This window comes from Lutra lutra, chromosome 2 (genome assembly GCF_902655055.1).
Source record: "Lutra lutra chromosome 2, mLutLut1.2, whole genome shotgun sequence".
In the NCBI taxonomy this organism is placed as follows: domain Eukaryota; kingdom Metazoa; phylum Chordata; class Mammalia; order Carnivora; family Mustelidae; genus Lutra; species Lutra lutra.
In genome coordinates this window covers 82,176,906-82,204,791 of record NC_062279.1, presented here as the reverse complement: position 1 = coordinate 82,204,791, position 27,886 = coordinate 82,176,906, and the positions used below count along the sequence as shown (strand labels likewise).

Here is a 27,886-nt window from a genome sequence, read left to right as displayed (position 1 = left end):
TAAACAACACATTTAAAAAATATTTTTCAGAAGGTTCAGGTAAGGAATGATGCCACCTTAACTGGAGGGGAACAGTAAGACAGCAAATTAAGAACATGAACTTCTAGCGCAATTATAGACATGAATCTAGCTAAAATGGCATTAATGTCAAATCGTGCTGGCTTTCTAGTTCTCCAATGTATTTATTCCAAATATACAAGTGAATTTGAAAATTAGAACCATTACAATCCCGTGTTAAGCTTCAAAGTTTCCATCTTTAAAGTGAGAGTAGCAGGTAGCAAAATGCAAAGGGGTATCATATAAGAAAGGGCTCCAGAAAAGCTAGAAAACTAAAATCGTATTTTATCATTTAATATGATTCAAACTTGAAATTCAGGAAGACATTAGATGGTCCAAATTTTGATGGTGATCCAAATGCTATGAGTAATAAATACACAGATTTTCCTTTTTTTTTTTTTTCAGGAGAAAATGTTACCCACATATGTGATTTCCCATAAATACTGAAATATCAGTGAGTTGCGGGGGAATGGATATGATGTAATCTCCTAAATGTTGTAAAAAACAAGTTATCTCATTGCACTGAAAAAGGTATTTCACCGGGCTAATGATCTATAGTAAGGAATTCAAGTTATTTGTGATACCACAGTGATGTTTATGGATAAGAAAAAATCAAGCGAAGGAAAGGTCTTTGTTTTTTGTTTTTCCTGATCCTTTTTAAAATAAGTACACAGAACAGTAACTCAATTAAATAAGGAAATCTCTAAGTGATACTTACTGGCACGACAATGTTGTAGTGGATGCAGAACCCAGGTTCAGAAGGAAAATATTCATCAGATACAAATCTTATCCTGATTTGATTTCCTTTAGAAATCTGTTTTCCTGGCACAGTTCCAGAACCACACCAGCGCCCTAATATAGTTCCATCACTGGGTTCTTCAACTTCTACAAAGTCATACCTGCAAGACACAAAGACAAAAGAGACATAAAGTCCTATGATCTGCTATTGTAGCAATTCAAAGTCCACGATCATGGATCCAATGAATCTATCTATGGACCAAAGCCAGGAGTCCATTCCAAATTTAACTGGGTAAATATAATAAAATAGTCCAAAGAAGAGATACAACTGAAAATGCATTCTCTGTTAAAGGAAAATGAATCTTCTACTCTAGGCCTTCCATAAAACTGTTAATGAACTTCAAATTCACTAAACAGCCATCTCAACACTTAAATATTTTGTAGGCAGCAACCATAGCTGACATTCAGTTTGTGAATTATTCCATTTAATTTCCATATGGACATGACAGTTGTACTCTAATCTTAATTGCTATTATCACTGCCCATTACTTTCTGACAGTAACACTTTCACCCTAGGTAGACTCCCTGGCTCCCTTTCCTGATCCAACGCAAGCTTTTCTAGAGCCACATCCTTACACATACATCCTTCAAATCTTGCTTTGTACCAGTCTGCTTCTGTGAGACCTTTCTGGTGTTCTCAGCTCACTGCCATCTTTCTCTTTGTGACAAACACTTATTTTCAATATTCACTATATATGAAAGTGATCCATTTTCTATTCTTTTTTTTTTTAAGATTTTATTTGAGAGAAAGAAGGAGAGTGAGCAAGAGAGAAAGAAAGGGAGCAAGAGAGAGCACGTTAGAGTGGGAGGAGAGGCAAAGGGAAAGGAAGAAATAGATGTTCCACTGAGCAGGGAGTTGGACATAGGACTTGATCCCAGGACCATGAGACTACGACCTGAGCTGAAAGCAGACACTTAACCAAGTGAGCAGCTCAGGTGCCCCCAATACGTGATCCATTTTCTTAGTCTCTTAAATCCTTGAAGAAAGGAATTGATTTTTATATTCTTTGAGTTCACACTGCACTATACACAGTATCTTAAACATAAGGAATAAATAATATTTTGCCAACAAATGTTAATTTTGGTTCGGAAGGCTTCAATCAGTGGTACTCATGAAGAGCAGTATTGTCTCTTAAGAAAACGTTTCAGAAGTGACCTGTAGAGGCATTCTCAGGTATATTGAGGTTGGGAGTGAAGTGGGCACTATGACATGTAATAGGTAAGGTCCAGGGATTTCAACGATGGGAAGTCCAACAACAATGGGAAGTCCAAGAAGTTTGTCTCTGCCCCATGTTCTCTGAGCCTTCCAAATAGTTCACTAGACATTCATTTGGCAAAATTTCTGATATAGCTCATTGAGTTTGGAAACTAGTAATTATCTCACATACAAACACAAATATGTTTTGCAGTTTTAGTTAAAACCAAATTTTCCAGAAATTAAGCTATTGAGTAAGTTGAAGAAAGTTTCCATGTTTTGGAACTTTACCAAGAATTACTATTTGGAAAAACATATCATGAACAGGAACACTGTTTATACTATCTGTACAATTAAAACAATTAAACATACACATATTCATCTGTACCTATAACGGTCATATTCACAATGAGTCTACTTAAAAGATGCAAGCATCTGACCACTTTTATTTTCCTAGTGTAACTGTGCATGTGTCCTTATGTATTTAAATCCACTATTTTCATAGAACTTACTTTGCTATTTCTGGTTTCTGTAGCACACATGCCATTGTATTTATATTTTAAACAACTGTGCACATAAATAGATGATTGCTTCCATAAACTCATTTCAGAATACTAAAGAGGATACTGTAAAACTTTTCTTAAAATGTAGGCAGGTCTGACATGGCTGAAAATCGCTGGTGGATTCTTCCAAAAATCTAAAGTTAGCAGATGTTAGACAACTAAAAATAATGTATTTTATGCAGTATTGAATTTACAGAAAAAAATTGGTGAAAATTATATACAAAGTATCTAACAAGCCAATTCAACTTATTCATCTTCATCCTGAAGAAGTATCCAGAACTGTCGTATGACATGTAACTTAACCTGTTTCAGCCTCATTTTCCTTGGTCTTACATTGACGACAACACTACTTAGCTCACAGGGATGTCTTAAGACAGCACACCTGTGTAGTACCTAAAACAGGGCTGGCACACAGCTGTCATTCAATAAAACTGTCCTTCATCTCCACCCGTCATCCCTTGTCCCCACCTTCACATGAACTTTTAATATAACCTTGGAGTTTGAAAACAATAAATAAAACTCAAATACAAAGGACAGACTATCTGCTCTACCACGTGATGAGTCTGGGGTCATCAATGACTAATGTGTAAGTCAACCAGTATCACCATATTAGGAGTTCGGTGTATGGGTGTGGTGGGACCGGAAAGGGGCGTGCTCAGAGGTCGGAAGAGTTGGGTAGAACAGACCTAAGTAGTGATTTCAGATATACTTGGTAAAGAAGTGGACAGCTACCACGTGATATGAAAGGATAATTTTTATATCAAGACTGTTTACATGCAAAACAAAGCTTCTATTCAGAGAGTATCTCTTTGTGCTTGGGGGTTTTTTGCCTAAACCTCTATAATGTAGGTTACCACCATTGTGAGCTCCAAGAAAACCAGATTTCAGACCTGCTCAATCATTCTGTAAGCATTTATGAAGCGCTGACTTGGTGCAAAGCTAGATTCTTAGGATACAAAGATGAAACTATAGCTTCTTTGGGCTCAGGGCCCATAAAACACTTTGGTAAGTGCTCCAATGAGAGTGCGTAGGAAATACTGTGGAATACTGGCAGAGTAGGAGTAATTCTATACAGTGAGATTAGGGTCAGCTTACAAAGGAACATTTGGGCTGTCAGTGGGTACTAAATGACCAGGGGTGAAAAGAGAGGAAATGGAAATGCACTGTAGTGAGAAGTACAATACGTAAGATGCAGAAAGAGGGGGCCAGGCATGGTGGGCGGTGAGTGGAGGGCAGGAAACAAAGAAGCAGATGAAGATCAAGCCGGAAAAATAGGTGTAGGTGGAAAGGCCTGGGTACTTCAGAGTCAGATGTTGGAGTATTTTGTAGGCCAATGTTGCAAACAGGTCAGCACAGTTTTAATAAGCTCTATGTTTCTTTCCAAAATTTATATCAACATTCTAAAAAGCGGAATTTCACAGGAAAGTCTGAATTTCTGTTTTTTTTTTTTTTAAATTAAATTTAAAGATCTGGTAATACTAAATATCATTAGCCCTGGTATGACTCCTCAGATCTCCGGAATTGGTGTCACCTCCAGGAGAGGTGGTATCTTCCATTTCCTGCCTTAACCCTAACATCTATGTGCCAGGAACACAGTAAGAGCAGTATTGCTATCTGGTGAACGAAGGAATGAACACTGAACCTTCATTCCTTCACAGCAGCTGAGGCTGGGACCAGGCGGAAATAGCTTTGGATGGGACATGTTCTAAGTTTTTAAAGATGTCCATTTATGTTCTATGCTGCCTCTACTGCTGCTGCTGCTGTTTTAATGCCCAGATCATCACCTACTTGCAGTACCCGCCCACGGAGGCATTTGAGTGTGCCTCCCTTAGAGAGGATGGCTGTGGAGGTTTCAGTGAGGGAGTAACACGGGCGGAGAACAGAATCTTCACGTATCTGAAGGATGCCAGGAAACAAGGACATTACAAACGTGGGTAGAAAGAAGAGAGCCTGTAACAAAAACATCCTGAAAAGGAGCAGCTGGGGGGATGTGAGGAGAGCCCCTGTGACTGACGCCGCAGAACAGAGTGAAGAGGGAAGAGAAATATCCACCAGAAGCAGAAGTGATGGACAGCGCCCTGAGTGCCGGATACCAAAGAAAGCTCAAAGACGACGGAAACCGAAAGCCACCCCCGTCCGGTTTGGCAGTTCAGTCATTTCAGCAAACTGGTTGGACAGAACTCAAAGCGTCAAAAATCTACTTCAGTCCATTTGCAAAATAACTATTATCTTTCTAATAGAAGCATCTTAAGAGAAAAAGACCATATATATTCAAGAGAAAAAGACCATATATATGCAAGAGAACTACACGAATTCACATTAAGTATTTTTACTATTATATACTTTTTTATTTATTGAAAAATAAACATTGTTATGTATGTATCTGATTGGAAGCTCTTTAGAAGTATTTAAAGGGATTATATAAACAAAACAGCGGGATTATAAATGTTAAGTTCTTAAGGAACAAGTAAGTCCTAACTTTGGCTCTATTTACATCCTGCTACAAAAATCACTGTCCTGCAAATAACAGTTAGAAGCACATTATTACTTTTTTCATGAAGATTTTCTACCTAACTTGATGCCACTGAAAAAAAAATCCACTAATCTTTATAACAATTTCTGGATTTGCAGCTAGACGGTTGGCAATTAATTTTTACACCTCATACAAGCCTGATGCACACATTTACCACAGTGCTTTAAAAAAATCTTTTTTTTTTTTAACATTCCATGAAGGTTAAATGAAATGGACATCTAAAAAAGTACTGTGTTCTTACCTATAAAACAGCAGAATCTAACATGTGCTACTAATTCTTTCACAGTGAACTTGTAATATTTTTTCAGAAGTGGGGTCCTATAACAATATAATTCTAAATTTCACTCATTTATTCCACCATCAATTTTAATGGTCATACTCAACGATGGTTTAGATGTCTGTGGAACTGAAAAGTATCAGTAACATCATTATTTACTGAAGCTTAGTTTTCCCTCTTCATCAAAACAGTAAATCCCTTTGCTAAAGGATATGGTTACAAAAATTGCATTTTTTAAAAACTTAAATTATATTTAAGGTCGTGTAAAATAGACCCAGTGAAGATCTACCTGTACAGTGTTCCCAAGCTTCATTGTTGCTACCTAATCAGCAAAATAGAAAAACAAAAACCAAAAATCACTGACACTTAATTCTGTATTTCCTTTAAATTGTTTGAGAAGATATAGAATGTGGTTGGAAAAAGGCTCATGCATTAAATCTAGTTGCCTTCCCTAATACTTTGAAGTTTCTCTCTTTTCTGATAAAATGTTTGCAGATGGAATTCACTGTGAAAGTTGGTTGGTCTATATAGCATAGCACTGCTCAAAACATCAAGAAGACCGAAAACAGCGATGAAAGATGTCCGCAGGCCTCAGTCAAACGAAAGGGAGATGCTAAAACCATGCCAGCATTTGACACTTAAAAGTGAAATCACAAAACATAATCTTCCTTACACACAAAAATCTATCATGCCCAGGTGACTGTTCTGGAGACTTGGTAATCCCTATAATACACTCTCAGGTATTAATTTCCAACATGCACAACTGCTCACATCAGTGTTTAAAGGATTTACTAAACCTATTTTATGAGCCAATCAAACATCACTTTCTCACGGCAACATGATACAGAGCACACAGCGCTAAGTGGTTTATAATGATCACTCCCTTTCTCTAGCAAACCCCTGGGGACCCATGGAGGATTTATGTTCTTTTATGTTGAACAAACAAGTCTGGTATTGTAGACAAAATTTTCATTCTCATGTGGGAATTTAAAAACTGTGAGGGTATGAGGACTGCTTTCTTACCCCCGAGAACTGTAAGGAGTATACGAGAGAAATAAATTCCCTGGTAAACATAATTGTCAGACAGCCAGCTTCCTTCAACAAAAATAAACCAGTCTGGCAAAATAGGTTGTTTCTAGTTCAAACTAACAAAAACTAAAGAAACCGAACCTGACAGTAGTGTAAGACCCTGCCAACAAATAAACGTGGATCTTAAAAGACCCAGCTCTGCAGTGTCGCCCAGAGCCCAAGTTTGTTGGGAAAGGTAATAAAATTAGTAAGACGCCAATTATTCTGCAGTGTTTATTGAATTATACTTCGGTTTAGCAGAATACCACTCGTACACAGAATAGAAGTTTTAGATTCCTATTTTTAGGTTCTATTTTATTAGAATCTATTAGATTTCCTATAAACAGCAAAATATTCATATAAACTTTCAATATACACATATTGATATTAATAATAATTACATTTATCGGTTGCTTTTTATACTTTAACTCATTTAATCCTTAAAAAAAATCACAAAAAGTTGATACTGTAACTGTGCCCATTTTTCAGGTTATAAAATACAGAAAAACTAAGTTCTTGGCCAAGGTCACATAGCAGCTAACTACAGAGCCAAGGTTTCCACATTGGCAGCTCAACTCTAGAACACAAGCTAACTTCAGAACCCTTAAGTTCTAAGCTTCACTGTGTAATATATTTTAAATAGATAGCTATGTTTGCTTTATTTTGAGACCTAATTGTAGAGAATTTGTGTCTTTGTTCAAACTGGCTAAATGGCTTTATTCAATGGCTAAAGAAACAGTAAGGGCTATTCAAATAAACTGATCAGTCAACTTGGCAATTTGGGAATATCCATTTTACTGATATTTGTTTAAATTAATTTGGTAATACAGTAGTCCCCCTTATCTGCAAGGGGTATGTTCCAAGATTACCACTGGATGCCTGAAACTTCAAACAGTACCAAACTCCATACTTACTGTTTTTTCATACACATATGTACCTGTGACAAAGTTTAATTTATAAATTAGACATAGTAAGACATTAACAACTATAACTAATAATAAAATAGAACAATCGTGATAATATACTAAAATAAAAGCTACGTGACTATTGTCTTTCCCTCTCTCTCAAAATATCTCATTGTACTGTACTTGCCAGTCTTGTGATAATGTGAGATGATAAAAAACCTATGAGATGAGATGAAGTGAGGTGAATGACATAGGTACTGTGAAGTAGTGTTATTACTTGTACTATTGACCTTCTGATGATACAGCAGAAGGAGGATCATCTGTTTCCAGACCTCAGATTACCCCAGGTAACCGAAACACTGGGTAGGGGGGTACTAGTGTATTTATTTTTAGTTACTCTAAATTCTTTGTTGATAGTTTTAAATCTACATAGAAAATGTGTAAATCAAACCACTAAGCATGCTTCAGAGGCTGACAACACACCGATGGAGTAATTTTCATGAAAATATGATAGTTCTGCCTATGAGAAACAGTTATTTGTACATGGTAGAATTATATATGGTAGGAAATTAATAGATTAAATTTCTCTTGTTACCAAATAAAAGGTAGAAAAACCAAGCAAAACAAAGCATAAGGGGAAAACTAATGAAGACAGAAACTATAAGAGATATATTCAAAACCAAAATTAGAATTTAGAATTAAAACCAAAAGCTGGTTCTCAAAAACGAGAGACACAGACTGGGGGAGTAAGGAGAAGGGCGGGGATGGGGAAGGAGACAGAGAGAATATAATCAACAATTCACAGAATTAGTAGTGAGAAAGAAGATATAATCACAGATGAAAAACGTATTCAAAATTTGTAAGTATGTTTTATGTAACTTTATGCTAATGAAACCTGAAAAGCTAAATGAAATGGATTACTTACGAGGAAAATGTAAGTTATCAAAATTGACTGATGTAGAAAAAGTGAACTAATAGCTCTAGAAGAAACTGAAAAGATTATCAAACACTTGTCAATGAAAGATGAAAAGGTATGGGACTTATAGGAGAGTTCTATTTGACTATAAAGAAACATACAATTTCAAGGTTGTATATATATAAGCACTTGTAAAAAATAAAAGCACTTGTAAATAAATGAAAATGGCAGATATTTACCTAAATTACTAATAAAATTAACTCATCTAAATTTTGTGGATACAGTTTATAATGCTATATTATATACTTTAAGGTTGCTAAGGGATTAGATCTTAAACGTTCTCATCACACAAAAGAAACGGAATTATGTGTCCTGATGAAGATGTTAGCTAACTCTGTGGTGGCAGTCACATTGCAATATACAGGTGTAGCAAATCAACACATTGTACACCCTAAACTTACACAATATTATATTCCAGTTACATCTCAATCAAGCTGGAAAGTTAAATGAAACTTAAAATCTCTAATAAATGAAAAACTCGGTATTCATATTCTTTCAACTGGCAAAATCAAACATTAAAAATCATGACAATTTTACTTAAAAACTGAGGGATACACAAAAATACCAAATAAAAGCTCATCATATATCATCCAATAGTCGATTAAAAGATGGCATACTTCGTGACAAAATGTGGATTTAGTTCGTGAACATGAAGATGAAGGCAAAATTGACCTTTTAGAAGATTAAAGGAGAAAAACTGCAGGATCATATTAATAAATGCTGAAACAATGTGATAAAATCAACTAGTTAGATTAAAAACACGAGTAAAATGTGACTAGCAGGAAACTTTCAAATCATGGTGCAAGTTATTTAACAGAAACTAACTGAAAGTCTTACATTAAATAAAATTGAAATCACTCTATTTAAAGCTAGAATAAAGACATTGTTTGGCCATTCTCACCACTATTTTCAGGTGCTTGTTTGTTTGTTTGTTGAGGGGAGGGTGTAGCTATTTAGCTATGAGAGAAAAGAAAACAAATATCATAAAGAGAAGAGAAAAATGATCCTTAGTTTGATACTAGATTCCCCTGAGGATAGACTACAGTAAGGTAAAGCACTGACACTGGAAAAGCTTGGAAATAACCATGTATGGGATGGAGTGGCTTAGAGTATGGTAGGGGAGGGAGAGCTGAAGAATGGTTATATGCTCTCTATATTTTGAAGGTCAATTGGATATGAGTTGGTGTGGGGTATGGCTTTTAAAAACCATTCAGAACAGAAGAGACTTCAGTAAAGTGACTAAAAATAGGATCCATATACAAATATCACTAATTTTTCCTTATAACAGCAAATACCAGAAACTGCAAAGGGGGAAATGTCTCTCACAGAATTATAACAACACATAGTAATAAATTCAATAATAAATTATAAACACTATATGAGGAAATGTACATAATATACCAAATGACAAAAAGGCACAACTTTACTATAATGTTTAAGAAATAACACTTCTACAATATTTGTATAAAACAAAATCACCACAATACAGCAAACTTTATGTTACTACATATGGTACTGCTATGTACCGGATACTTTATAAATACTAACTCATTCAATCTTCCAACTCAACCCTCTCCATAGCTACCCATATTATACCCACATTATAAATGGGGAAACTCAGGTACAGAGAGATAATGCAACAGGGCAAAAGCCATTACAGCTAAGAGCCTGTGTTTTTAACCATTATGCCTTACTGTCTCTACCCAGTTAAACAACACTACAGAAACTTACCATTGGCTCAGTGTCAGTGTTCCTAATTCACTGTTAAGAACTCTGATTTTAAACTCTCCAGATCCTCTTCCTTAAAATGTGGAAACTATTCATTAACTCTCGAGACTGTTGTGAGTTTCAAATGAAAGAAAGTATATAAAGTGTTTACAAAAGTTCCTAACAAATAAACTGCTCAATAAACGGTCTGTGTGTGTGTGTTCAGTAATCACTATCATTGCAGTCATACGTGCAAGCAATGGAAGACTCTACCGTGTGGAAGAACAGGCCCCACAGCTCCTCATACAGCACTAAGTTGCAAGGATCCCTACTTTCAATCATGGCAGACCCCAGAACCAGCTCTCTTTGGCATTCTTCCCTGTGGAAGTAACATTCCTGACTCTAATCTGCAGAAATAATATAAGCTATTATTACTAACAGTTGCTCCTTTCATTGTAGTAGAAGAGACAGATTCATCTGTAGACTGAAAACACTGAACACTGATTTTTTTGTGTCAGCATTTTATGCTTCATAAAATAAGCACAATAAGAGTATCAATATTATGACTATTGGGAGGATTAAGTGCCATAACATATCAAAAGCACTCACCTGTTTGCTCAGAATCTTCTTCAAGACTGATCAGCCATTGAAATATATGGTTACTTATCCTCAATTATTACTCACAGGTAGTTATGCATTTTTACAGAAACGTCACTTCCTATCCGTGTACTACTACTGAAATAATGCCAAGATGTAGGTGGCTAATCCATAATTCAGAGACTGCCCCCAAAGCAAAGTAAAATATTCATGTTCTTCTCTACCCAGAAGACTACTTCTAGTACTCTTTATTACACTCCTATAATTAGTTTAAAAAAAAAAAAAAGAAATCTCATTAACATTCAGGACTGCCTAGTATGATGTTCTAATGTGTGTGAGGCTGTTTATTAAACACACGTTGAGTGAATCACTACTAAATGAGTAGTAATTCAGGAAGAGTTCATACGAATGATCAATAATATACCTTTATTCCATGTGTCAACAACTGAACCACTTAGCATTGAAAGAAATTTGAGAAACTGAATTTAAGAAATAAAATTAATATTCTATCTGGACTAAAGCAAAATTTTTCTTTGATGGACTATCATCTTGTCATTTTCCTTTCTACTTTCAATAAATAGGGTAAGAATAAAAGGAGAGAGGGCTGGTAGAGGTAGGTAGAAATAGGAAAAAAAAAAAAGTAGGACCTCCTTCAAAGCATCCCAAGTGAGCTTAGAATATTTAGGAATATTGAAATAGGAATGTACACTTAGAGAATGACTTTAAGGGCATCAAAATTTAAGATAAGAAGGAAGGAAGGGCTATGAATATCCTCTCTCATCTACCTAACACCTCGACAGTTCCAGGCACTGTTCCCACAAGTAACCACTACCAAAAGGCACCTACAGGCTGCCCCTTCTGCATGTTCTTTGAATAGATGAATTTCATTGCTTAAATGTATTTATAAAAGGCCATGACATCATTAATCAAGACATCTTTAAAGGATTTTGCTGTAGGCTTGGTTCTTTCAGTTTTTATCTATACTGTATCGTTGCTACATTTGCAAATACTGAGGTATTCTAGATATGGATTGATCTAAGGCTAAGAGAAATATTTAAGTAGCGTGATAGCAAAATTTGGACAGGATTCATGTTATGCTTATCAAAGCATTATTATGACTTCAGGTCTGATTTTAAAAGAAAATATTTAAATGGCTGATCAACAGCACAAGGCATTTAGGCTTGTAGGTTTAGAGATGGAAATTTACTTTTACTTTTTACTTTTACTTTTACTTTTTGGTGATGATGTCTGTGAAAATGATAAAATGGGTTTGTTCTAGAATATATCATAGTGAGATGAAAATATGTCATTTTAGAGTATCATAGAATGTCTGGTACAATGTCTGAATATGAATGTTTAAAAAAAACCTAAGTATTTACTTTGAGCATCTTTACTTATTGAACATTCATTTGTTATTTACTTATTTTTAAAAGATTTTATTTATATTTATTTGACAGAGGGAGAGACAGACACAGAAAGGGTACCAGAGGGAGAAGGAGGTTCCCCAACCAGCAGGGAACCCAATGTGGGGCTCCATCTTAGGATGCCAGGGTCCTGACTGGAGCGGAAGGCAGACGCCCAATTGACTGAGCCACTCAGGTGCCCCTTGAATATTTATTTTTAATTAGATGACTTATCATCAAAGAATGAGAAAAAAATGGTCTTAGAATTTAAAAGAAATTTTAGGCATTCCAGCAAAATTCATTATTCAACTTTTGACATCTAAGAACAGATTCATAGACTTATACTTTAATAAACACAAACAGAAGAGCAGAGAATGTCAATCCAGATTGATGTACTGATGATTTTAAGGATATAGGTGTTCAATATAAAATGGCTCTAGGCTTCAGGTTCCTTTTCAGCAAAATAAAGAAATAAACAAACCAGGTAGTAGAGGAGGTCATTAAAAAAAGAAAAATCTTGGCTTTTTTTCCACATTAAGAACCTAATCATGTTTCCTTTTGGGTTTGTAGTATTTCAAAAAGTATGTAATTATACATGGAACACGTTATTAGAATGTTACCCACTACAACATTTTCTGGAAAATCTTATTTTTTTCCAAGGTCTATACAGAACTGTTATCACCAAATATCATAACTGTCTACAGGGAATATCCATGGAAACCGATTTATAAATACCAATGTATTATGAAACGAGAAAAAAAAATTACTAATAGAAGTGTTGAGAGGTATGTACTACCCAGTGGAATCCTGTGTTGGGCAAGGTCTGCCCTCTGACCATGGAAAGCTCTAATCCCATCAAGGAAAGTGAGTGTCTCCAATGGAGATGTTATAATACCTTTTCCTAATTCTGTCACTTTTATATAACTCTTCCAAAGTGCTCATTGGTAAATGAGGGAGGACTGCTGTTCCACAGGGCAAATCCTTTTTCTTATTTACTGCACAGCACAAATCACACCTCAAAAGGATTTGACAGAGGCTCCATCTGACTCTTCTGGTAAGAAATATATCCCTTATCCCTTATCAGATAGAATACCAATCGGAGTGGTGCCAAGAAGGCACAATAGAATTGAGTCCAGCATAAAGAAAATTATTATTTTTTTATTTTTTTAAAAGACTTTATTTATTTATTTGACAGAGAGAGAGAGATCGATCACAAGTAGGCAGAGAGGCAGACAGAGAGAGAGGGGGAAGCAGGCTCCCCGCTGAGCAGAGAGCCAGATGCAGGGCTTGATCCCAAGACCCCGAGATCATGACCCGAGCTGAAGGCAGAGACCGACCCACTGAGCCACCCAGGCGCCCCCATAAAGAAAATTCTTAATAAATGGATTACATTTTCATTATCTAATACCAATTCTATTTAGATTTCTAAACTTTCTAGTTTTTTTATGCACCTCAGCTAATTTAAGTTACAACAATGTTTCAAGCAGCTAACAGAATGTTTACTATTTTGTTTGCTTTTTCAACCTTTTCCCACTATATAGACTATATGTATATCTGTCTGTGTATGTATTTACACATATGGGGATTATGCACACACCTACATATGCACACAGACATATGTGTGTTTCTAAGGTATAAAGATTTACAGTAAGGTTAGAAAAAATAAAATTCTACTTATACTACTTTAATTTTTATATTATCCCCAAGTAAGTATATATTTATTTTAACAATGTTTATTATCAATACATGCGATTAATCTCTTGAAATACTTTATTAACATACAACGTATTATTTGTTTCAGGTCTGTGATTTATCAGTCTTACACAATTCACAGCACTCACCATAGTACATACCCTCCTCAAATCCATAACCTAACCACCCCATTCCTCCCACCCCCTCCCTCTCCAGCAACCCTCAGTTTGTTTCCTGAGATTAAGCGTCTTTTATGGTTTGTCTCTTTCTCTGGTTTTCTGTTGTTTCATTTTTCCCTCCCTTCCCCTATGATTCTCTGTCTTATTTCTCAAATTCCTCATATCAGTGAGATCGTATGATAACTGTCTTTCTCTGATTGACTTATTTCGCTTAGCATAATACCTTTTAGTTCCATCCAGTCCTTGCAAATGGCAAGATTTCATTTTTTGATGACTGCATGATATTCCATTGTATCGATATATATCTCCTATCTTCTTTATCCATTCATCTGTTAATGAGCATCTAGGCTCTCTCTTGAAATACTTTTAAAACATGAAAATATATGTAGACTCCAGAGACATAATTAGGTAAAGCTAGTATAGATTTTTTTGTAAAAAATTCACTTAGCAGTTTTGAAACAATCGATCTCCACTAGAGAACAAGATTATGTGGGACCTAAAATAAACTATTTAATGAAAATTTAGTGATGTGTAGACATTAAATACATTTTCTGAGGCTTCAAGTCTTGACAGAAGAAAAATAATTTAACCTCTTTTGTGGGGAATTTAGAATTTCAGAATCAGAGAAGCAAGTCATGCTAGTCATACTACATATTAAAAGTATTAAAACTTTTTGACTTTCATGTTTTTTCTAGGGTGATCACTTCCATTTCCAATGACAAAAGATTTATGGATATATGGAATTATATTTTCCACAGAACCTGATTATAGATTGAGGCAAAATACATACAAACAAATTGGGGAAAAAAAGAAAAGAAAAGACTGTCCTTACTCAAGAAACAAAACAAAACAAGACCTTCATATATGAAAGGAAACATTTCAGATTGTTCGGTGATTTGATCACTGTAATAAGTCCTGCTAAGGCGATTACTTCATATTTTGCGGCATGAAAAGGGAAATAAGAAATACTAGGCTTAGTGCCCACTTGGCTAAATCCACCTTCCTGGGTAATATCCTTAGGCAGGGTTTTTTGGACTTAGATTTTTTTTTTTTTTCCTCTTCTCACTTTTAAAATTTTTCCTTGTGCTCTGTATTTCTTTCTTTCCTTATCCTGCTAAAATTACCCCTTCAAGGTGCTTGAATATCCAGGATTCCTACTATAGCTTTTAATATGTCCTCTTGCTACCTGAAAATTTAGCAGTTTTTAACAGTTTCAAGTGTATCACTCACTTCATTTCCTCTTTTGCTCCAGATGTTTTCTCTTAGAGTTCTCACTGACAGAAGAGGTAGGCTAGTTTTGTTTTCTTTCTTTTTTTTTTTCTTTTCTTTTTTCCTTTCTCTTTTTGGTATTACCTCATCACTTCTATTCACGTGTTCAGACATTTTTATCTACCTGTTCATTCCACCATGCTTCCATTTCCCTCCCTGAAAATGCCAAGAATCAATCACGTATTTCACTTCTTAATTTTATTAATTTTATAGACAAACAAGTAGTAAAGATAAAGTTCAAGTGTCAAGTCATTTGGGCAGAGTGAGAAAGCTCCCATTAATATCGCTTCAGTAATTTAATAAAACCAAAGAGAAATTAAACCTTTAGTTGAGAAACGTACCTGAAAAGCTGTGTTACTTATCACACATACAGGCCAAAATGAGGTTCAACAAGTATCCACTTACAGCAATTTATGTACTCCAGCTTCACATTACAGAGCTGTTCATATTTTCACTTAAATGTGAAAATATATACTTAAATGTCTTTAAAATACTGTATAGCACAGGACAATTCTAAAGATAAACTTAAAATATAAGCCCTTTGAAGACAGGGACCTCATTTTTTCCTTACTTCCTTCCATCCCTCCTTCCTTCCCTCCTCCCTTCCCTCCTTTCTTTCTTTTTAAGTCATCGTGTCCCCAGAGTCTACCTACTGCATGACACTATGACACGAACCCTGACCCATCGAATTTGGTTGACATGAGAACTGAAGTACTTCAAACTAGAAAGGAAAATAAAAGAGAAAGCAGTCATGCTTCTTCAAATTAACCCCACCCCGAGCTTCAGGGATCTGACGAAACACAGACAACTTTCCATTCTACTTGTAGGCCTTTGGGCAACTGAGTAATTGTGGGCTACTCAGGGCTTTAGTCATTTGTGAACCTCAACCTGGGCGAGACAGCTATTTCACCAGATGGCAAATGTGACCACATTTCTTAGTACAGCAACTCCAGCAATAATATTCCTGTCATAGGTCAAGAACGTACTTTATATCACCAAGTTATGACTAATGGGTTCCAAGCACATACGGCAGGACATTTCATTGAATATACTTGGAAATTGCCTAATGGCAATTTTTCAAATATTGAGCATGGGATCCTGTGTTTTAAAATGCTCAATATTTTGAAAGCTGATTGATTATGCCTCTTACTACCAATAACACTACCTCCACCACTTCAGCTGTCAAATTCTCACTAATCCTTTGGATTTCAACAGTGTATGACCTCCTCAGAGAAGGTTTCTTTGAGTCCTGCAATGTTTTCACACAGCATTTCACACACCACCACACCCATTACTATTTTGAATTCTATTTTTGCACGCTGGCCCCCTTCTTTGTCAATGTTTTCTGAAAGCCAGGAACCCATTTAATAATCACTCTAGTCTCAATATTTGGCACAATATTTGAATCTTGAGGGATGGATGGATGGATTGGATGGATGGATGGAGAGCTGGATGGGTGGAGTTTGTAGATACATAATTTGCTAACATACATATTTACACAAATGTATGCAGACAGAGTAGGCTAGCAAATAGTCATGATTACACATGTGGTACTGGAATATCCCTATGTAACTAATATTTATACTCTTGAAGATTTTTGTTTCCTTTTTTCTCTAATTCTGGCTATTCACAAATCAGCATGACTAGTTTTCTCAAAAATAACTGCAAGCGGTTTTTTAAAAAACGAGGACACTAGACTTTATTTAGGGTAGTAAAATAGACATTACTTTTTAGAAATCCATTATAATATTAATTGGCCTTCATTTTCTCACATGTTAACCATTACATGGGGAACACCTTGATTTACTATGTACACCTGCACACTTGCTTAATACTGGTTATGCAACATGCTGTGTTTTAACTCTATGGTTTAAGTATCTTACTGTTCCTGTTTTTGGTAAGATTTATTTATTTATTTGAGAGAGACAGAGAGAGTGCAGATGCGTGGAGGTAGGGGAAGAGGCAGAGGAGAGAGAGAATCCCAAGCAGACTTTGCAGACTCCCCACTGAGCATGGAGCCCGGATGCATGACTGGATCCCAAGACCCAGGACCCTGAGATCATGACCTGAGCCAAAATCCAGCGTCGGCCGCTTAACAGACTGAGTCACCCAGGTGCCCCTTAATTGTTCCCTTTTTCACATCTGTCTCCAATTAGGGACATTTTCAGATCCCATGGGAAGATCAGCTAACTGAGGACATATATACCTCATCCTCAGGGATGGTTACCCTACTGAATAAACGACTGGAAAAGTAGTATTATTACATATTCTCAAGTAAACTCAACCTCATTTTTTTTTTAAAGATTTTATTTATTTATTTGTCAGAGAGAGAGAGAGGGAGAGAGACCGAGCACAGGCAGACAGAATGGCAGGCAGAGGCAGAGGGAGAAGCAGGCTCCCAGATGAGCAAGGAGCCCGATGTGGGACTCGATCCCAGGACGCTGGGATCATGACCTGAGCCAAAGGCAGCTGCTTAACCAGGTGAGCCACCCAGGCGTCCCTCAACCTCATTTTTATTACCAATCATTCTTTCTAACTTCACAGTTCACCTTTTTCAAGGAAGTATCAGGCAAGACTGTAGATGGGTTTTACCCTCTCACTCTACCCAACCTGATTAATGAATTATGACATAATCTATAACCCCTCTCCTTTCTCACACACAGCCCATCCTGCAAATTGTTAGTTCAAATATCTTTGTCTATTTCCAAATACTTTTTGTCTATTTCCTCTCTTCGTACCGCAATCTCACGATTTTAAGCCTCCATTAATAAACCCCAGTAGTTCCAGTAGCCTTCCCGAAAGCCTCTCCAACCCCTCCCCTTCCTGCTCCTTCTGCACACCATTCCCCAGCCGCTGTGAGGCTGCCCTACCTTAAAAGGACCTAACTTCTACGCCACTTTCATAAAACATACACTGGCGTGCAAGCTGCATACACCACATCCAAAACCATCCGTGGCTATTTGTTCTCCTCTCTGTCAAATCAGAATCTTGAACATTATATTTTTCATTTAAATGTACTACATTTAACTGTGCATTATAGACTGGCATTGTGAGAGTGTGGTTCATTTAAGACTGTCATTGAGAAATTGATCCCTGTTCCACATAACTCAATATTCAGATCAGGTTCTTGTCTCGGCTACCGGCCACATTCTAGTGATGAGTTCACGGAGGTCAGGGTCAGTTTTTGGTGGCCCCTGGGTGGCCCCCTTGCTGACCTTCTACCAGACTGTCCATTTTCGTTTGGGCTTCCACACTTAGCATATGTACTATATTCTTCACAATTCAGCGTTTGGTCTCCTCTTACCTTCTTTCTTTTGAGCATAGGTATCTCTGGCTAGCTTAGATGTTCCCTGAAGGTAAGGATTATGTCACTGCTCTGTCACTCGGGTCCCCTTACACTTGGTAGGGATTCAATAAACACGTATTAAATCTCCGATTACAGGACAGTAAACTCACATTACCTAACCACCGCCAGGGCAACAGGAACATAATTAAACTTGAACTTTGCACCAATTGTAAAAGACCGGTGACCATAAATTCCTATTACCAGCAAACAGTTCTGGGATGGCATTATGTGTTGTAAACCAGTTACTACTTTATTATCAAAATCATCAAACAGGAAGTAAATTGTTCATGTGATCATGACTGCATTACCTAACGATTTGTACTCTTTTACAAGGTGTTATTTTTATTTAGTTTTATGATGAACAGGAAAGACAGACAGTGATGTTCCTCTTGTCTAGCAAATAATACAATAGCTAATAGAGACATTGATAATTCTATTTTTATAAAATAGTGTGAATTGGAGCAAAGATGTGAATACCATCTCTACTACTTACTAGCTCTGCATATTTGGACAATTTTTGTATCTTCTCTCAGCCTGTTTTCCTTTTTTTTTCTTTTTTTAAGATTTGATATATTTGAGGGAGCAAGTGAACATGAGTGAGGGGAGGGGCAGAGGGCGAGGGAAAGAATCCCACACAGGCTTGGCCTGAGCACTGATCATGGATCCCGATGCCCACATCGATGGAGCATTGATCTCAATGCAGGGCTCGATCTCAGGATCCTGATATCAGACCTGAGCCAAAACAAAGAGTTGGAAACTTAACTGACTGAGCCACCCAGGCGCCCTATTTTTTTCTTTGTAAAACAGGGATGATACCTTCTGCAAACAGGAGTGTTGAAAGATCAGAATTCACACGAGTAACTAACGTAGTTCAGGGCTTGGCAAACAGTAGGTGCTCGATCAATGGTAGCATTTACCCCATGGCACCTATCTGCCGGTCTTCTCTACCTGCCTTGGAAATTGAAAGCATAAGAAAAGGAACACCGTCTTCACGCAACCTGCAGCTTTCTGGTCATCTTCCTCGTTCCCTTCTTTCTTTTTTCCTTCTTTTTTCCATCCTCTCTTTTCTTTCTTCCCTTCTTCTCTTCTCTTTCCCTTCTTTGCATGCTACATGGAAAACCCTGGGTAGATCTCTGAACCTTCCCTTTTCTCTTCTAAGAAATCCTTCCTATTAAAGTTCTTGAGACATATAAATAAGTCTGTGAATTCTGCTAAGCTCAAAAGAGGAGTGTCATCATTTGCAGCACGATGTCCAACTATTATCAACACTTATTTGGAAGTTCTTAATCTAGACAAATAGTAAGTAAACTGTGATTAGAGAGATTTCTTTTCAAAATACCCTAGGAAAATATTCGGTGCAGGCCTCATTTCCACTGAGATTAACCTCAATGCCTCAGCAAAAACAGTGCCTACCACAATCCCATGAAATAATTTTAGAAGCAATAAATTTTGACTGGTTCCATTTACACAAATATTTTGATATCATGAACTAGCTTGCTTATTCAAACTGACGGACTGAGATGGAGAGCTACAGATAGAAAGGTCAAGAAGTAGATGATGTTTTTGAAGTTAGTGCATGGGGTTTCTGGTGAGAAAGGAGTAGGGGGGTTAAATCAGCTGCCATATGGCAAAACGATCTGTGCATCTCAGCAGACAGGGAGCAAAGCATACTTGAGATTTGAAAAATTTTTCAAACATTTTTCAAGGACTTGAAATAGCTATGGGGAATAACTTTTGGGAGAAAGAAAAATCTTTGGGGAATGAAGTTTTAAATGTATTGCATATAATGGTTAAGTTCTTTACTACTTTGTAACTATCAGCAGCATAGTGAATCAAAAACTTGATTCCATTACTTTTAGGAATTCTTTATAATTATTATTATATTATTATATAATTATTATAATTATTATTATAATTATTATATAATTATTATTATATTATTCAGTTAAGTTTAAAAATGACAAAAGAAGGAACTGTGTGCCTAATAGACTTCTAAGCGGTGAAATTTCTTCTCAAATTTAATTTAAAGGAAGGAGATTCTTAAAGCTCAAAATGGGAAGGAATGGGGCTGAGTAATACATTACTGTGGTATTACTCAATTTGAAAAGGTGTGGGGTTACAAGAGAATGTTCAGGATCATGTTAAAGTAGTGGCATTTCCAGCTAATTGTTTTTACTAAAGTGATTACAATATGGAGTTCATCAGAACTTTAAGAATGTCCATAAAACAAGTGTCAAATTAAAAACTGAATTTTAATTCAAAGGATCATGTACATATGAACAGTCTAAAAAATCTGAAGTTATTTTTTTCATAGAAACAGAAAAGTTATAATATTATACTAAACTTTAAATTTTCTAAGAACTTTTATAGAACCATTACCTGTTTGGATAAAGGTAAAACAAATGTTAGTATCCCATATACTTTTGAATATTCTAGGGAAATAAATCTTTCAGTGTGGAAATGACGTGAATCTTCATCTGGAACCCAACCTCCCCTTTTGATTATGATTTATGAATGTAATTATTAAAAAGGCTAAGTAAGTTACCAAGGCCATATGGCCAATGGCAAATGTCAGAGCTGAATCTGAAACATGTCAGGTGTTCCAAGGTAGCGCTCTTCCTAGTAGATTAAACTCTCTCACATATGTAAGTTGCCAATTCATCCTACCAAAAAACTAAGGGATCAGTACACTACATGGAGCACAGCACAACTCGGAATTTCTCATTTCCCAAACTAGCAGTCCTAACGTTGTGTGTACCGAAAAAATGTATTCAGGGTATTAACTTGATGTGTTGAGGGCAAATCTCCTTTCTTCGTGGTCTCCTCTTGGATATTAATAATGGAATAAAAACAGACACCTCTATATATACCGGTAACCTCAACATAGCTATTGATAGAAGTTAAAGAGGTTTATCCTATTCTGGGCAAGAGCGTATTTCCATATCTACATAAAAATAAGCATCTCAGCAGATCACCTCCTATCTCCTCTAAATGGATGTTCACAAAGGCAAAGTTCACTTGATGGGGGCAGGAATCTTAGTCTCCTCCTTCTTCTTTGCCCACCTTTGAGTGAATATCTGTGACTACACAGAGATCTTGCCAATTGTTGTTAGGCCAGAAGCCAAGCATCCGTTATGACCAATACTGCATCAGTCTACTGGGACTCAAGATTATGCTGTATTATCTGCAGTAAAGACAGAACAGGAGATTATAGTCGTATCATTCCTTCTCCTGAAAACAGAAGTATACGTATGACCAACATTGCCAAAGGAACTGGGAAGGTGGTCTTTAACTTTTGTTCTGTACCTTCACATATGAATCAGATGCAATGAAATCTTTTTTTTAAGTTTCACTTGGAAAGATTTTCTTAAATATGTAATATAATCTTTGTTAATTACATAGCAAAACAACAATCCTTTTGTAAGTGTTAGACATTTTGGAGTCACTCCGGAAAAAACTTCAGAGAGGAAGTCAAATAATAATTAGAAACAATTTCATCGAATAATTAAAAATAAATGCTAAGTTAGCACCTCCCTGCATTATAAAATGCAGAGGAGACAGCCTATTTAAAGATTGGCCTCTTTAGAAGGTAGGCTGTTTCACAAAGAGAGCTGGGATCTGAACACATTCTAGGTCTCCAAGAGAGGGCCAGATGAATTGAAGGACATGTGTTATTTGAAAGTTCACACAGAAAAATAATGTTAATAACTTAATATTGGAGATACATCTGCACAAAACATGGAATAGCTGAGCAAAGAAAGGCAAGTGCAGAATTATACAGTATATTTAAGATGTGCACATGTAGAAATCCTTTATTGATGACTGGTGCTCTGTTGTTCTTGCTTAGTTTATCTCCTGGGTAACATTGTATAGATAGGTAACTAGCTAGCTGGCTAGAGATGTGGGTATTCCATTGGTCCTAGAAGTTGTCCTTGTTTAAGGCACTGTGCCAGATGGATGACTCACACGAGAGCTCTCACCGTCACCCCAACGGCAGCAACATTGCAATGGAAAGTAAAGCTGGCACAAAGAATGGCATTCCAATATTCCCAGATCTCCAGAGTGTAAACTGTAAAACTCTTTCTAAGTCAACGCAATAAACTGATATCTGGGCAACGATTGAGCAGACAAGGTGGAAAAGGAAGATGAAAAAGAGAGGGAGGTTTGGGGAGCAGGAGAGGAGAGGATAAGATGCAGGAAAAAAAAAAAAGGTAAAGGGCTAGTGAGAGACAAGACACTGGGTGAGCCAGACATGAGTTTGGGAGTTACAGGATACATTCTTTCTCTACTTGAAATGTTGATTTTGAACATTTCAAAACATAAAACCAAAACATCTCATTAGCCAAGGGCAGAGTCCCTTGATCTCAGACTTGGTCACATCCCCACCCTTCATTTTAAGCCCTCTTGGGAATGACTTTTTTTTTTTTTTTAAGTTATAAAAGTAATTGCTACAGAGGTCAAAGGATAACAAAACTATAAATTATGGGATTGAGCTAACTGTACTCAAAGGAGTTGCCGGAAAGGGCAGTGGCAAAATGTTCACTCTGAAGAGAATTTGACTCTGTGGCCAGAAATGCAGGTAGGAAAACCAGTAAGTGTAAATCTGAAAACTGCACTTCAACTCCTAGTGGTTCTTCACCCGGAGAATGGAGATGGTGATTTTTCACAAGTACCCCTTCCTCTTTCTGGTGGAAAAAAATTAAACAGTTTTGCTTTCAGGGACCATTTCTCCACTAATCCCGGACGATCACTTGGCTTTGGGATGGGCACATAACCCAAATCTTGCCAAGAATAGTAATACATGCTCGCTAACGCATGCCCTTTATATTAATTGCCCCAGGGATAGATACTTGGTTTAAACCAGACCGATCAGAACTCCTCTGACAGCTTTTATAAGAAAAGTTCTTGTATCCTTCAAAGATGGCCAGTGCTAAAATCATGGCACTTCTGTGGCTTTCTTTCCATTTTATGAAGACAGACTGAAAATGGAGTCAGTCACAGGGAGCAAGCCTTTAGAGGCAGAGAAAAAGAGGCAGAGTTGATGGCATCATTCAGAACCTGGATAAAGCCTACCCCTGAAATGTTCAGTAACATAATCCAAGTATTTCCTTTTTACATTGGTTACTTATTTGTGGTTACTTGAAATTAAAGGAGTCTTAAACTTACACTTCCATGTATGAAGCCTACCCTCTTTTGCCTTACACCACCACCTATAGGGAAACTTAAGTTTTACTATGACACACCTGTCACAGAATTGTTAGTGTTGTTCCCGGACATGGTGCAATATTCTGTATCATCTGCTCTTCTCAGAGGCCATGTAAACCTGGCCTAATCTTTGGAGAAAAGAGGAAAGCCACCAGTCTCTTCTCTATAATAAAACGACCATTTAACATTTTAAGTTTTTCCTTGGTTGCATTTAATATGAATATTTCCAACGTCAGCAGTGTTGAAATTGGTCATTTTGTTTCTCCTAAAACTTGTGCCCTACAGCAAATAAGAAGGTATCTTTGAACTAAGAAGCACTGGGGTAGCTATAGATTTTCTTTGCCCATGTGTGCCTGGGCAGGCACCCTCCCACCCTCCTCAACCACACAGAACTCCAGCAGTGAAGGCGGTTAGAGGGATGGTAAGAGAGGAACATTCGCTTTCTGTCACTGGGCCAATGAGAAAATAATTAGGCAAAATGTAGGTCTGAGAGACTATGTAAACTGTAAATTTCTGTGGATGAGAAATAACAAAATTCCTCCTAATGATTCCAGTTGCCCTCAGATTCTCCTCCCATCAGTATTCTCGTCCTAAAACATAGACCAGTATATGACCTAGATCTGCAAAATACCCCTTAGCTTCTGATACCATAAGGAAGAACAGAAGCGCAAATCCATCAGCTTAGTATTCAAAATTCCCCCGAGTCTGAGCCTACCCACCATACAGCCTCTCCTGACCACACCTCCACCTCCTCTCAAGCTCCAGAGAAACTCATGGATTATAAATGATTCCAGGCTTCTCCACTCTGACTCTATGTAGAGTGCTCATCTCTCTTTACCACACTGATTATTTTATTCTAACTGGCTTTTACTGAGTACTTTTAGGGGTGTGCCAGCCACTGAAGCCTTATCCATGCTTCAAGGCCGCATACACACTGTATTTCCACACTTTCTGGATTATAACTAGTCTTTCTATGCTTGAGTGTTCACCTCCACAGCTCCCCCCAACGCTCTCTGCCCTTGCTCCTTGAAAAGAAGTGATTTACTGAGGTAACCAACCTGCATGTGCTTTGGCATAGATGGGCCCCTAGCGTAGGTCCTGGGGATGAATAACAAATGCTCTAAGTCAAATGACCCCCCTTCCCCTTGACAGCAGCTGTGGTAGGCATCCCACAAAGTGGCCAAACCAACATTTGTATCACCAGGCAAATCTTACCAGCTCTTGTAGTAAGATTCCCACAGTGTACCTGATTTTTGGTTGAACCTCTCTTTTTCTTGCCATCATGAATAGGACTGAAGTTCTACGTTACAGTTCAATACCCAGTTACTTATTTTAGCGCCCAGTTCTGCACACTCAGGCTGGGAATTATGGAGGTAAGGAGCTTCATGTGACTCTAAGCACTGAAACTTAAGATTGTTTATGGCACTAGTAAACTACTGGTGCCTTTGTGTTTTCTCAGTCATCTTAAGGGCTTCATGAAAACATTTTGCTTGGAAAATAAAATTCTTAAGATACACTTATGGGTCTCTAAAGTCATCATCAGCTGAATCAATCATATTGCCCTCCTTTAACTTCAGCTGTATGGAGATGGAACTAACAAATATTTTTATACAGTTTTCATAGAGCGACTGGTGCCTTAAAATGGTATCATTCACAGCTCGCGCCGGCATTGTGAAATTGACATAAAGAATCTATACCATCCTGGAAAGTTAGATCTACTAGAGTGAAACACACAAAAAAATGAGTATTTGAGTTTTTGAAGTCTGCAGGGCTGGGTAACTCCTGCATCCCAATTTCTCCACGATAAAATTAATAACATTTATTTATAGACTGTTGCTGGTAAGATACACAGTTAGGGTAGGAACTAGAACATGGTCAACACAGCAATCCAAACATAACCAGTTACAGTAATGACGATACTCTGTGTTTATCATTCTGGAGTCGGTGGCATTTTATTTTAAATGCCTATTTACTTGTCTGTCTCTTTACCCAGACTGCGAGCTCCTTGGGGGCATGAGCCATCTCCTAATCACTGAGTCCCCTATTACTTCCCACAGTGCTCAAGAAGTGCTCCTTCAATGGAAGAGTACATAAATGAGCAAATAATGTCACATTAATTCTATCATAAATAGCAGGAAGGGAGGAAAATGCCCAAAAGATTTTTTTAATTTAAAAAAACTAACAATTTGGAGGCACCTGGGTGGCATCTGACTCTTGATTTCAGCTCAGATAACAATGTCAGGGTCCTGGAATGGAGCCAGGCTTCTGGCTCTGTGCTCAGCCAGGAATCTGCTGGAGATTTTCTCTCTCCCTCTTCCTCTTCCCCGCCCCCGACATGTGTGTGCACGCTCGCTCTCTCTCTCTCTCTAATAAATACATCTTTTCAAAAAAACTAACAATTTTGATCATTTTAAATCCTAAATAATTAAAAAAATAACTGGTTTATTTCATTTAGCCTATTTACCATTTCTGATATTAAATTTTTTCCAAATTGGATGGGTTATGACATTTTCTCCAGAAGGAACCCAGTCGTTTTGGTGAAGAAGGGGCACTATTTTAAATTGGGCAAACTGATTAACCAATTTTTTTTCAAATGTTGTCTGTCATGGTCCATCTCTTTGTAAAATTTTATATGTAATGAGTAGTTTGTTTGCTTTAGAAGAACAAACAAAAAGAACTAAAAGAAAGAAGTTTTCCATTAGAAATTAGTCCTCCTAGGTACACCATTCGTCATTAACATAAGAGCCACATACGCAGATAGCACTGAAAGACAAGATATATTTAGGCATCCTTTACAACAAATCTCTCTCTCTCTCTCTCTCTCTCTCTCTGTCACAGACACACAGACACACACATGCACACACACATATACACACATGCACACTCTTCATCTCCCCCTTCCTTATTCTATGTGATACCCTCCACCATACTGTCTGCATATCCTGTCAGTTTGTTAAAGCAGTAAAATCTAATTTGCACCTGAGTTGTTTTCCTCCTTGTAATAATATCAATCTTAACTAGCACAAAAACACAGCTCACTCTTATCACTTTCTTTATAAAAGAAAATCTGCAATGCCTGTAGTGCTATGGGGAAAAAGTCAACCATCTCACCTGAGTCTGTCCCTTCTAAAGATACACTTAAAACAGTGATTCAGATTTTCTGACTCTTCTGCGTTTCACACTTGAGAACATTTAAAATGGGGCAATTTAAATTCTTAAAATATCCTTGGTTGGGGACACAATTTGTATTAATTCTACCATACTGTAATGGAGAAAAGCTGATGCTGCCATTAAAAAAAATAAAAATTAAAAAAAAAATTAAACTTGAACTTGAGTGTACCAAGCCTTGTTAAGGAAAAACCTTATTCTGCTTGCAATAGTCTACATTTCAGTCATATGGTGGATAAAATTAAGCAGAGAAACTCCTCTTGGTACATTTAAACTAAAATTGCTGAACAAATGACTGAAAAAAAAAAGACAACTGTTTTTAATGTCATTTTGAGCTGTCAAGAAAATAAGAGAATTCTTTGGAAGATAAATAAATAGAAGAAACCAAGATTTCGGTGAGGTAAATATGCTCTGGAATCCTGTGAGGATTGGCTGGGGCCTGGTGTGTAAGAGCAGGGGTTTAGGGCTTAGTAAGCCACAAGTGGTAAAGGACAAGAAGCCTGAGGCTGGATCCTAACCCCATCCCTTCCCTCTCGCCCCTGCTATGCACATGTCTCCCTCTTTAAAGTGTACCACTCGAGGGAAGACTATAAGGCTATGTCCACAATCTGATGACTGACTTCTCAAGAGCCACAAGATGGTGGAATGGTATTTTCAAGCTATTGAGAAAAAAAATAAACATACCACTTCAAATCCTGTATCCAGTCTGACTAACTTCTAAGAATGAAAGTGAAATAAAGAGATTTTCAAGTGCAGAAGAACTGAGTATTTACTGCCAACAGGCTTTCACTTTTAAAGACTGTACTTAAGGAAGAAGTAAAATAATTCTACAAAAAAAAAAGTTCTGAAAATGCAAGAAGAAATGGCTAGCACCAAAAGTAGACACATGGGTATAGTCAAAGCAACAGTGCTTATACAAAATAACAAAACAATGTCTTACTTGGGAAG

At 36.9% G+C, this 27,886-nt stretch overlaps 1 protein-coding gene across 2 annotated transcripts in view; it reads right to left on the bottom strand.

Annotated features, from left to right (window-relative positions):
* PDGFC (platelet derived growth factor C) overlaps nucleotides 1-27,886 on the bottom strand; it is a 204,280-nt gene that overhangs the window by 52,433 nt on the left and 123,961 nt on the right. For both annotated transcript variants that reach the window (XM_047717817.1, XM_047717818.1), the window contains one exon: nucleotides 776-956. In XM_047717817.1, the coding sequence (XP_047573773.1) occupies nucleotides 776-956 (181 nt within the window). The remainder of the gene's footprint in view (nucleotides 1-775; nucleotides 957-27,886) is intronic.